The sequence below is a fragment of the Pseudomyrmex gracilis genome, unplaced genomic scaffold, assembly GCF_002006095.1.
Source record: "Pseudomyrmex gracilis isolate BER0280 unplaced genomic scaffold, ASM200609v1 scaffold_968, whole genome shotgun sequence".
Classification (NCBI taxonomy): domain Eukaryota; kingdom Metazoa; phylum Arthropoda; class Insecta; order Hymenoptera; family Formicidae; genus Pseudomyrmex; species Pseudomyrmex gracilis.
Window position 1 is genome coordinate 20,840 of NW_018021552.1, and position 10,522 is coordinate 31,361.

Genomic DNA, 10,522 nt, shown 5'->3' on the forward strand with positions numbered 1-10,522 from the left:
TAACTCAACGTCACTTCCGGCAAGAAAAACGCTAAAGTGTACACTTTACACTAAAGTGTATAAAGTGTATGCAAGAAAAACAGACCTTATATACTGTGATATAGGACTCTAGTTCAAATGTATGAAAAAAATATTCCGTAATTTATTTTAAATCTTTTAAATCAGCTTTTATTTCTTTTGGTATTATGTATGTGCTTTTAATCATGATGTATTTTTGGATTAAGTGCGTAAAAGTATTTGCAAAAAAGTGTGATATCGGTCTAAGGTTAGGAAAATTTAACCTAAAACAAAATATAAAAATGAATGTAAACATATTTTTAGTATTATTAGCTTGTACACAATTTTTATAATTTTTCTTTATAAATATAAAGAAACAAATGTCTGATGTGTATGTATTAAGAAACTAATTGAGATTAAGCTGGAGATATCTCAAACTTTATAAAAAAGTTTTCCTCTGCAGAATTTATTTCTTAAGTTAACATTCTGCATATATTCTACAATGAAAAAGCAAAGTATCCTATATATACACTGCATCCTTATTCTTCCCATCATTTGTAAGTTATATGTTTATTATATAAGTATATGTTACATGTTTGTTTTAAAATTATTTCTTAATATAGTTGTAAATTACTTAATGCTTAATATAAAAGGAAATTTACATAATGTATTTATTTTACTTTTCATTTATTGTTTTTTATTTACAGATGGGCTTCACAGAAATTTAAAATATTATGAGACTATTCATAGTTCTCACTTCGAACATAGGATTGTAAAACGTGGGATTCATCATAGTTATCATCCCTATAATAAAATTAATGAAATAGAGTTTTATTCACATGGGCGGTAAGACATTTGTTTAAATGTTTTATATATTATCAAGAAATGAAAAAACATTTCTCATAATAGTAATGTGTTAATAAAAGTATTTGTTTCAATTCCAGTCATTTCCGATTAATTTTAACACCTAAAAGAGAAGTTATACATTCTAAATTTAAGGCATACCAAGTTGATGCTGATGGAAAAGAAAAAATAATACATTTGGGTATAAGGATTTATAAAAGTTTCTAGCTAAAGTCTTAGTCTGTTACATAGTACTATATTTTATATATTTTTTTATTACAGATCATGATGATTTTTATCATGGTCGGGTATTTGGAGAAATTGACTCTCATGCGCAAATGTATATTGATGGTGGTGTTATGACAGGCAGTATAACAATAGCAGATGAAACTTTTCACATTGAAGTAAGTATATTGGACAAAATATATGTAATATAGTGAAAAGTTTACAATTGTTTTTTAAAAAAATTAATTTAACATGAAAATAATGTTAGCCATCTTGGAGACATCTTCCTCACTTAGATAACCAAACAATGATTATTTACAAATCCTCTGATGTTAAATTCAGTTGGGAACATTATCAAAATGGAGGTCATACACATGGACCTCCAAAGACCTGTGGTTATGTTAATGAAAACTCGGGTATGATTGTATCATAATATAACTAACTGATGAGTTAACTATAATTTATTTTGTTTTTTAATTTTATTTTTAATTATAGCATCATGTTTTACTATTAAACATTATGATAATATTTTTTCTTGCATATAGATTATGTATTAAATATCACAGAAGATTCTGTAGAAAATAAATCTGAAATTGATAATAGCAGCAGTAGAGTGAAGAGACAAACTGAAACATATGAATATACGCCGACGAAAACACGATGCCCATTATTACTAGTTGCCGATTATCGATTTTATAATGAAATGGGCGGTGGTAGCACAAAAACTACAATAAATTATTTGGTTATTTATTACTGCATTTATTTATGTAAGTGCCTTTGTACGTCTCTATGATCGTAACAATGATAAATCTGTTTGCAGATAAGTTTAATTGACAGAGTACACAAGATTTATAACGATACTTTGTGGCAAGAGCGTCAAGAGCAAGACGGTTTCAAAGGAATGGGCTTTGTTATCAAGAAGATTGTCGTTCACAGTGAACCGACACGAGTGAGAGGCGGTGAAATGCACTATAATATGGTTCGCGATAAGTGGGACGTTCGCACACTGCTTGAGGTCATTCTACAACAGAATTATAAAGAATTGGTTTGATAAAAATTAATTTTGCTGATGAAAGTTACTAATTAGTTTTAACGAATATAATATGTTCAATAGACATTGTTAAACAATCAATGTCGGTTTTTATGTTGCAGGTGTTCAGTAGAGAGTACAGCCACAAGGATTTTTGTTTGGCTCACTTGTTCACCGATCTCAAATTTGAAGGTGGTATTCTTGGTTTGGCGTACGTAGGCTCTCCTCGTAGAAATTCAGTAGGCGGTATTTGTACACCAGGTATTTATACACACAGAGTGTTTTGATATTATGTAACTTGTAAGTAGATATATGGACGCTAATATGCGATACAGTGTCAACCCACATCGCTATTTTAAGTAAATTACACCTTAAGATTAAAAAAAAAGATGTTTGTACATATATGTTTTAAGATATTTGTGTATTTTTGATATATAGAAACATTTAAGGTTTTAAAAACACTATTAAAAAACGTTCTTTGATAGCTAAAGAAGCACACTATATAAATATCTCAATATTTCATTTTAACTCCATATATGGATGCTAGTAAGCAATCATATATGGATGCTAGTAAGCAACCCACAAAAAATGAAATTTATTTAGGTTTTCTACGTTATTGTTAGAAATTACAAAAATGTTTGTTTTTTTTGCAGAATATTTTAAAAATGGATATACATTGTATTTAAATTCAGGACTTAGCTCTAGTAGAAATCATTACGGGCAAAGAGTGATTACTAGAGAAGCTGACTTGGTCACGGCACACGAGTTTGGTCATAATTGGGGCTCCGAACATGATCCAGATATAACAGTAAGTCACAGTTTATAGATATAATATGTGTCTCAAAATTTATTTCAACCAAATAAATTTAATTTTCTGATATTAATTGTAGGAATGCAGTCCAAGTGCAAGTCAAGGCGGATCTTATTTAATGTATACTTACAGCGTTAGTGGCTATGATGTAAACAACAAGGTATGTATTACGTGTACAAATTAATTCTCGGCCTCTTCTTCCTAAAATCAATTATAACATTACTACAAAGTGCTGAGTTTTGATCCTGGTTAGAGCATTCAAGTACCAACGTAAAAAAGGTGACACACGATTATACAGCTGACATAACTTCAAAAAATAAGTGAAGTTTGTGCGAGTTAAAATGTCGTTTTAGAAAGAGCATCTTTGTCACTGTACTAAAACCGGATGAAACGCCAAATGTTATCAAGACCGAAATGCATCTGAATGACGCCATTGAGCAAAAAAAGACCGTACATCGGTCATGGGACACGGTAAGGGCTATTCTATAATGAGTTGCGAAAGATAGCAACTACTAGGGGAAAAATGCTATTTTTTTAGTTGCGCTTGGCCGTTGCAGTTGCCAAAAAAAGTTGGTCAACTTTTAACTTTTGGCAACAGCAACTACAGCCAAGCGCAACCGGAAATTGTACTTTTCTCTTAGTAATTGTCATCTTTCAGAACTGGCGACGGAACATGCAACTCATTGTAGAATAGGTCTAAGTGATACTGCTACATGACAACCAGGGGGATGATACTCTTTGACTATAGTACCTTTCGACACTAAATTATTTGACACCGTACGATTCGACATAGTACGATTCGATACAGAACATTTTCCGATATCATGTACATCTCATATCTAAATATTTTGTTTGTTTGTTTGAGATGGAGACCATCTTCGAAAAAACCTCATCTAATCCACTCTGTGTTACTACTATTATTAATTGTCACGATGCACATTATTTGTCACTTGTACTGTGTCCAATCGTACTTTATCAAATCAATATCGAATAAATTGTCAAATAATTCGATGTCGAATAAGTTGGTGTCGAATCATACTGTGGTCAAACGGAACACACCCGCTACATGCAGCAAAAACAACGAAACAGTTCATCTGTACGTTGTGTTAGGAAATTTTGCCGCATGCGGTTTATTCTCCTGACATGGCCCCGTCGAATTACTATTTGTTCCGATCACTAGCACAGCACCATTTAGCGGACTCTTACTTCCAAACAGAAGATGTGAAAAAAGTATCGATAACTATCGGATCCAAACCGCCGTCTTTTTTCTGCGAAGGCATTCGCCACTTGCCTGATAAATAACAAAAATATATAAGTGCAGAGGGAAATTATTTCTCAGAGTAAAATATAACAGGATTTTTTAAAAATAAACATCGAATTTGAAAAAAGGCCGAGAATTAATTTGTACACCTAATACTTTCTCACACTTTAGTATTTTTCTATTATACCTGCTATTAGAATGATAACAACAATTTAGATTGTACTTTTGTCCGTTGTACGCAGCGCTGCCGTGGAACTTGCCACACGTGACGTCACGTGTGGCAAGTTCCACGGCAACGCTGGTTGTACGTAGCATGGGAATTATTCTGCATATCATAGATTTTTGCATATCACCTTGTGTTATCTATAAATATATTTGTAGATTTTCATATATCGACGTATATTATCACTTACAGAGATTTTCACCATGCAGCTTACGATCTATCAGGAAAGTCTTGCAAGCCAAATCCGGACGTTGTTTTTCAGAACCGGAAGAATCGTTCTGTGGAAATTTAAGAGTTGAAGGAGATGAAGAATGCGATGCAGGTCTTTTGGGAACAGAAGATAGTGATCATTGTTGTGACAAAAATTGCAAACTCCGACGTAATCCGGGAGTAGATTGCAGGTAATGCTTGCAAATATATTTAAAATTTTACATAATAACTGAAGTTTTTAAACTACTTACGCTCTTCGTCTTTTCCAACAGTGACAAGAACTCTCCTTGCTGTCAGAGTTGTCGTTTTATGCCTTCAGGGACAAAATGTCGTGACGCGCAATATGCTACTTGCGAGCAAGAATCACGCTGCACCGGCAGTTCCAGCGAATGTCCGAAATCACCACCTATGAAAGATGGTACTAATTGTCTTGAACGTGGTCAGTGCAAACTAGGCAAATGCGTGCCATACTGTGAGACTCAAAATTTGCAAAGCTGCATGTGCGATACGAGTATGTTTTATTGAGAAAAAATTAAGTTTTTCTAATTGTCATATTTTACGTACAGAAAATGTTTAATTTTATTTTTTGTATTATTACTAATATTTTACATTTTGATTGGTAGTCGGCGATGCATGTAAGAGATGCTGTAGAATGAGTTTGAACGAAACATGCTTTCCAATCGATCCGCAAGACATTTTACCAGATGGAACACCATGTATTCAAGGATTCTGTAACAAAGTAAGTAATATTATAGTAACATACATAATAGCAGCGTCTATAAAGTAATAGAACTTGTTAAACAAAAAAAAATTGATATGAATAATATACAGGACGAGTCAGTTAAAGTATTACAAATTTATAGTTTGGGAACAAAGCATTTTAGAGAAAAATTTTTCATACAAATGTTTTGTGACTTTGAGAGAGACATAAGATTGTGTCACTGATTTAGTTTTGAATAGTCATTTAAAGATCACATGAAGATCATCTTCAGTTTCTTAAATAGAAACTTCCATTTTTTTGAAAAAAAAATTATTTTGACATATATATGTGTATACATATATACAAGGTGTCCCAGAATTGGTGTAACATCTCTCGTGAACAAATAGGAGTAAAACTGAGTCAAAAAGTTTTATACCATTTTGCTAGATTCGCAATAGTTACCTAGATCTTAATAAACAAAGATCAGCGAATAAGCATGCATTGCGCTATCTTACGCGCTTAAGACAGCCCAGAGCGCTTCGCGCGCTTACGGTGTTACCCGTAGCAGCATATGGGAGGAGCTAATATAACAGCATATACTATAACATATACATATTAAAATGTAATTGTGCAAAGCGCGCCAGGCTGTCCTACACGCGTAAGACAGCCCGATGCACGCTTATTCGCGGATCTTTATTAATTCAGATTTTGGTAACTATTGCGAATCTAGCAAAATGGTATAGGACTTATCGACTCAGTTTTACTTGTTCTACCTGTCTACGAGAGATGTTACACCAATTCTGGGACACCCTGTATATATATATTTATTTATCATGCAGTTTAGCAACTTTTCTCAATTTTGGCTATTTTAACTCGGGTTTTTTTAAAGAACGCTTTATTTTGCCAGTCTAATGAAGAATCAGTCGAGGGAGCTCAGAAAAATTCTGTACCTCCCCTTTTTTAAAAAAAAATGTGAAACTCGGAAAATCTTAATTAAGCGGACTTCTTCACCGATTTCAATGACATCGAAATATGTTGTTAAGGACGTTATTCTGAACAACTTTTCCCTGTACATGTTACCGCCGGTCGGCTTTAGTTTTTGAGTTATAATCAAAAGAAGTTTTAGAATTGAATTCTTGTTTTTCACCATTGTGTCGATTTCGGAAACAAATATTTTAGTTGTATCACATATTATCGCACACGTGTAGACGACGAAAGGGTGGGGCGAAACTTTTTCACATATTTGCCTATTCGCGTGCACTAATGGAATTGGACGGAATTTGCCAATTACCGTCGTAAGCGTATAAGCAGGGGGGCTGCGCTTCCCTGCATCCCCCCTACAAAACCTAACCTAACTTTTTTTTTTTTTTTTAACATGGGGGAAATCCATTACGGATATCCCGGCCCTTGGAGAATAAGGCCGGTTATGTGGGACTCCCCTCCCTGGCCCACAGGTCAGGGAAGGTATACTCACTAAAACCCCTATGGTGTGCCTTCTTCGCTCATCAAGGGAAGGCCCGGTACCCCTGTGTAAGGATTCAACCCTAGGCCCTCCCTCGAGCTAACTCCATCCCATCGGGGGAAGACTCTGCGTCCTTCCCCTATCATCACGGGTCTCGACGGCACAGCGGGACACACGCCGCCGCGCCGTCCCATTTCCGGAATCGCGTGCAGGACGAGCCAGGGTCCCCACCCCGGCTCGTCACGATCCCCGCAACAGTTACACTTCCTCCCCGGGTGACGAGTTCACCCGGGGAGGCTGTTGCGACTCCCTCTCGTCCTAAGTAATTGCTCCGCTGGGGCGGCGAGCTGACGGGGGAGCCGGCTCTCCCAACGCACACCGCCCCAGCACCCCTCCCCACTAAGAGCGGGGAGGGGACCGATATCAGGAGGGGCTCCTGTTTGGACCCCGGGGTCGCACGCGAGAGGCGGGGGCCCTGCACCCCGCCCGCACGCGCCCCGGAGGTCCCCCTTGAGAAAAAGGGGCTCTCTCCCTCTCTCTCTCTGCGGCCTCCTGCTCCATAACACCGGAGCAGAAGAAGACCACAGCCTTCCACTCTTCCTCATCCTTGGAGGCAAGAGCCTTCATCAGGCCCTGCAGGGAGAGGTCCTGCCCTATCTTGGCGGCCAACTCTCGACGCTCACCGGACCACTTTGGACACTCTTCCACAGTGTGGTCTGTCGAGTCGTTGGCTGCCCCGCACTCATGGCACTGAGCCGTCGGCTCCTTATCTATTCGACACAGGTACTCACCAAAGCATCCATGCCCGGTGAGCACCTGCGTCACACGGTAGGTGAGGCGCCCGACCCCCTTTTCCAACTACACTTGAAGGTGGGGTCGGACAATCCGGACAACTCTCTGAGCTTCCGCTCGCGGGACACTCAGAGACTCTTCCCACCGTTGGAGAAACTGTTGCCGGGCCTGACGCTTCGACTCGGCGAGGGCATCGCCCTCCATGTCCTCCCCAAGCAGCTCGACTCGGCGAGAGTACCTCGCCGAGTACTCCCGAGCTAAGAGGGCAAGGGGAGGAACCCCCGCCCGCCATCTCTGTGGCCACGTCTCTGAAGCTGCGCGCAACGCGGAGGGCCATCTTCCTCTGGGCCGCGCGGAGCAGATTAAACTTACTCCGCGCGCCCGCCCCCGCTGCGGCCTCAGCCCACAGTGGCGATCTATAAAGGGCCACCGCGTGGACCACATTTACGAACAGACGGCGAACCTTCTCCTGTGGGCCCCTCAAGTTGGGGAGGAGTCTTGCCAAGGAGTTGGCAATCCTCCCCACTTTCGGGGCCAAACGAGCGAAGTGCTCGTCGAAGCGCCATTTCGGGTCGAGGTGTAAACCAAGGTACTTGAAAGTTGTACTCACCTCGACCCGTGCCTTACCTACCTGGAGGCTGAGTCTCGGCGGTCGCCCGCGACGGGGGCCATGGAATCACACGGCCTCCGTCTTGTGAACAGCCACCTTGAGACCCAGCTCCTCTATTTTGCCGACGACCCAGTCTGTGCTGAGCTCCGCCAGTATTTTGGTCCTTCCCCAGTTCTCCTCAGCGGCGATAACAAGGGTGTCATCTACATAACAGATGACATTCGCGCCGCTGAGGGGGAGGGCGTCTCGGATCACCACATTGTACCCGAGGTCCCATAGCAGAGGGCCCAACACAGACCCCTGCGGGACTCCGCGGCACATCTCTCTTTTGTGTGGCGATCCGTAACGGCCGCTGTACCTAATCTCCCTGTCGCGGAAGTAGTCACCGAGGATTCTTCTTAAGTAGGGCGGGACCCCGTGGAACTCCAGCGCCTGCCCTATGCTATCCTAGGGAAGGGAATTAAAGGCGTTGGAGATGTTCAGAGACACCGCCAACGCCATCCCTCCCTGCCTGACCGATGCATCCATGAGGGACTTAAGGTGGAAGATCGCATCTACCGTCGATCGTCTTTCACGGAATCCGTACTGGCATTCGGCCAGGTCGGGACCAATCCGCGTCAGATGCCCAACGAGGCGGGCAGCGACAACACATTCCAACAGTTTGCCCGCTTCGTCGAGCAGGCAGATCGGCCGATACGCGGACGGCGAGTCCGCGGGCCGATCCCCTTTTCTGAGAAGGACCAACTTGGCCTGCTTCCACGGGGGAACCACCCTGTCCTCAGGCAGCCGGTGAGGATCTGCCTGAAGCGGGCCTCCAGGGGACTCTGTCCAAAGGCAAAGCCCAACAACTTGCCGGGCACGCCGTCGGGACCAGGCGCGATGTTTTTGCGCGTCATCCGACGGACGGCCCAGCGCAGCTCCTCCTCTGTGACCCCCAGCTCGTCGGACCACTCAACGGGGTCCGACTCGGGCTCCGGAGAGGGCCACTCCCCCCTTCCACCCAGAAAGAATGTGGAGACGACCCTCTCCAGCAGCTGGGGGTCGAGATTCTCTGTAATCGGCGGGGCCCACGGGCGAAGTTTGCCCATCACCAACTTGTACGGGCGCTCCTACGGATTACCGTCGAGAGTCTCGAGGAGCTCTGACCACGCTCGGGACTTTGCCTTATCAATGGCAGTACGAAGGGCCTTTCGCGCTGCGCGATATCCCTCGTACGCCTCCGTTGCCCGTGCCGCTCCGCCAAAGGCGGTACGGCGGAGGGCCCTGGTGTACCGGTTTCTGGAACGAACACACACCGCCCTTAACTGGACGATTTCGTCCGCCCACCATTACACCGACCTCCGGTTCGGCGGTCCACGGAACGCGGCATCGCCGTGTCGCATATTGCGACCAGCGTCCCGCAGAACCACCGAATTTCCGCCCGGAGGTCACGCGGCTCGGCCGGTGGAGCTGGCCAAGCCGCGACCTGAGCAGCGGCGGACAGGAGATCTGGGTCCAGCTTTTGCAGGACTCACCCCTGGGGTGTAGGCCTTCTCGCCGGAAAGTGGTCCCGGAGCCGCTCAGGGAGCACGGAGACCCGCATGGTTATATATCGGTGATCCGATAGGGTCTCCATGTCATCCCTGACGCGCCATCCGGACACACGGCGAACGACAGACGGGGAGGCGAGGGTCACGTCTACTATGGACCCCCTCTTTCCCCCACGCCGAACGCACGTGTGCAGCGAGCTCCGGTTAAGAGCCACGAGCCCGTTTGCCGCCATAAAGACCTTGAGGGCCCTGCCGAACGCGTTAGTCCTTGGGGAGTCCTAAGTGGTGGACTTGGAGTTAAGATCCCCCAGGACCATCACCAGACGAGGCCGGAGCCGGTTGACAACCCGGCTCAACTCGTCCAGGTACTGCTCAAACTCGACAAGGGCCCTCGACGGCGAGAAGTAAACTCCCACAACCGCGAGTTCCCTCCACTGAACGGCGATGTACTTCCTGCCTCTCTCCAGAGGAGAGAAGACAGGGGACCCCAACCCGCCCTCCCCACGAAAATATGTTGCGACCAAGCCGCACTCGGACCCCAGCCACGACGGGTGGTCAGGGACCTTGTACGACTCGGCCACAACCGCGGGCATCTCGTTAATCTCCGCGAGGCTCTGGATCATTAGATCCTGAGCCCCGCGGGAATGGTTGAGGTTACCCTGGAGGAGGATGGCCATTATGACGACGGTGGCACCTCCATTTCCATCTCCTCCTCCAGGGCACTCCTCTCGGGGGAGGGCTGATCAGCCCCCCCAACCGCTTCCGCTGCTGCCTCGACCGTGGTGGCAGCAGGGGTACAAAACCTTTTTTTTTTTTTTTTTTTTTTTTT

The 10,522-nt window shown here is 43.6% G+C and overlaps 1 protein-coding gene across 1 annotated transcript in view; it reads left to right on the plus strand.

Annotated features, from left to right (window-relative positions):
- The first annotated feature begins 80 nt into the window (after positions 1–80).
- Positions 81–10,522, plus strand: part of LOC109861730 (ADAM 17-like protease) — a 13,638-nt gene continuing 3,196 nt past the window's right edge. The window contains exons 1-13 of the mRNA XM_020441508.1: positions 81–554; positions 705–843; positions 942–1,042; positions 1,123–1,244; positions 1,334–1,481; positions 1,611–1,807; positions 1,886–2,080; positions 2,218–2,356; positions 2,749–2,903; positions 2,986–3,066; positions 4,583–4,791; positions 4,873–5,111; positions 5,224–5,339. Of these exons, the coding sequence (XP_020297097.1) occupies positions 500–554; positions 705–843; positions 942–1,042; positions 1,123–1,244; positions 1,334–1,481; positions 1,611–1,807; positions 1,886–2,080; positions 2,218–2,356; positions 2,749–2,903; positions 2,986–3,066; positions 4,583–4,791; positions 4,873–5,111; positions 5,224–5,339 (1,896 nt within the window). The 5' untranslated portion in view covers positions 81–499. The remainder of the gene's footprint in view (positions 555–704; positions 844–941; positions 1,043–1,122; positions 1,245–1,333; positions 1,482–1,610; positions 1,808–1,885; positions 2,081–2,217; positions 2,357–2,748; positions 2,904–2,985; positions 3,067–4,582; positions 4,792–4,872; positions 5,112–5,223; positions 5,340–10,522) is intronic.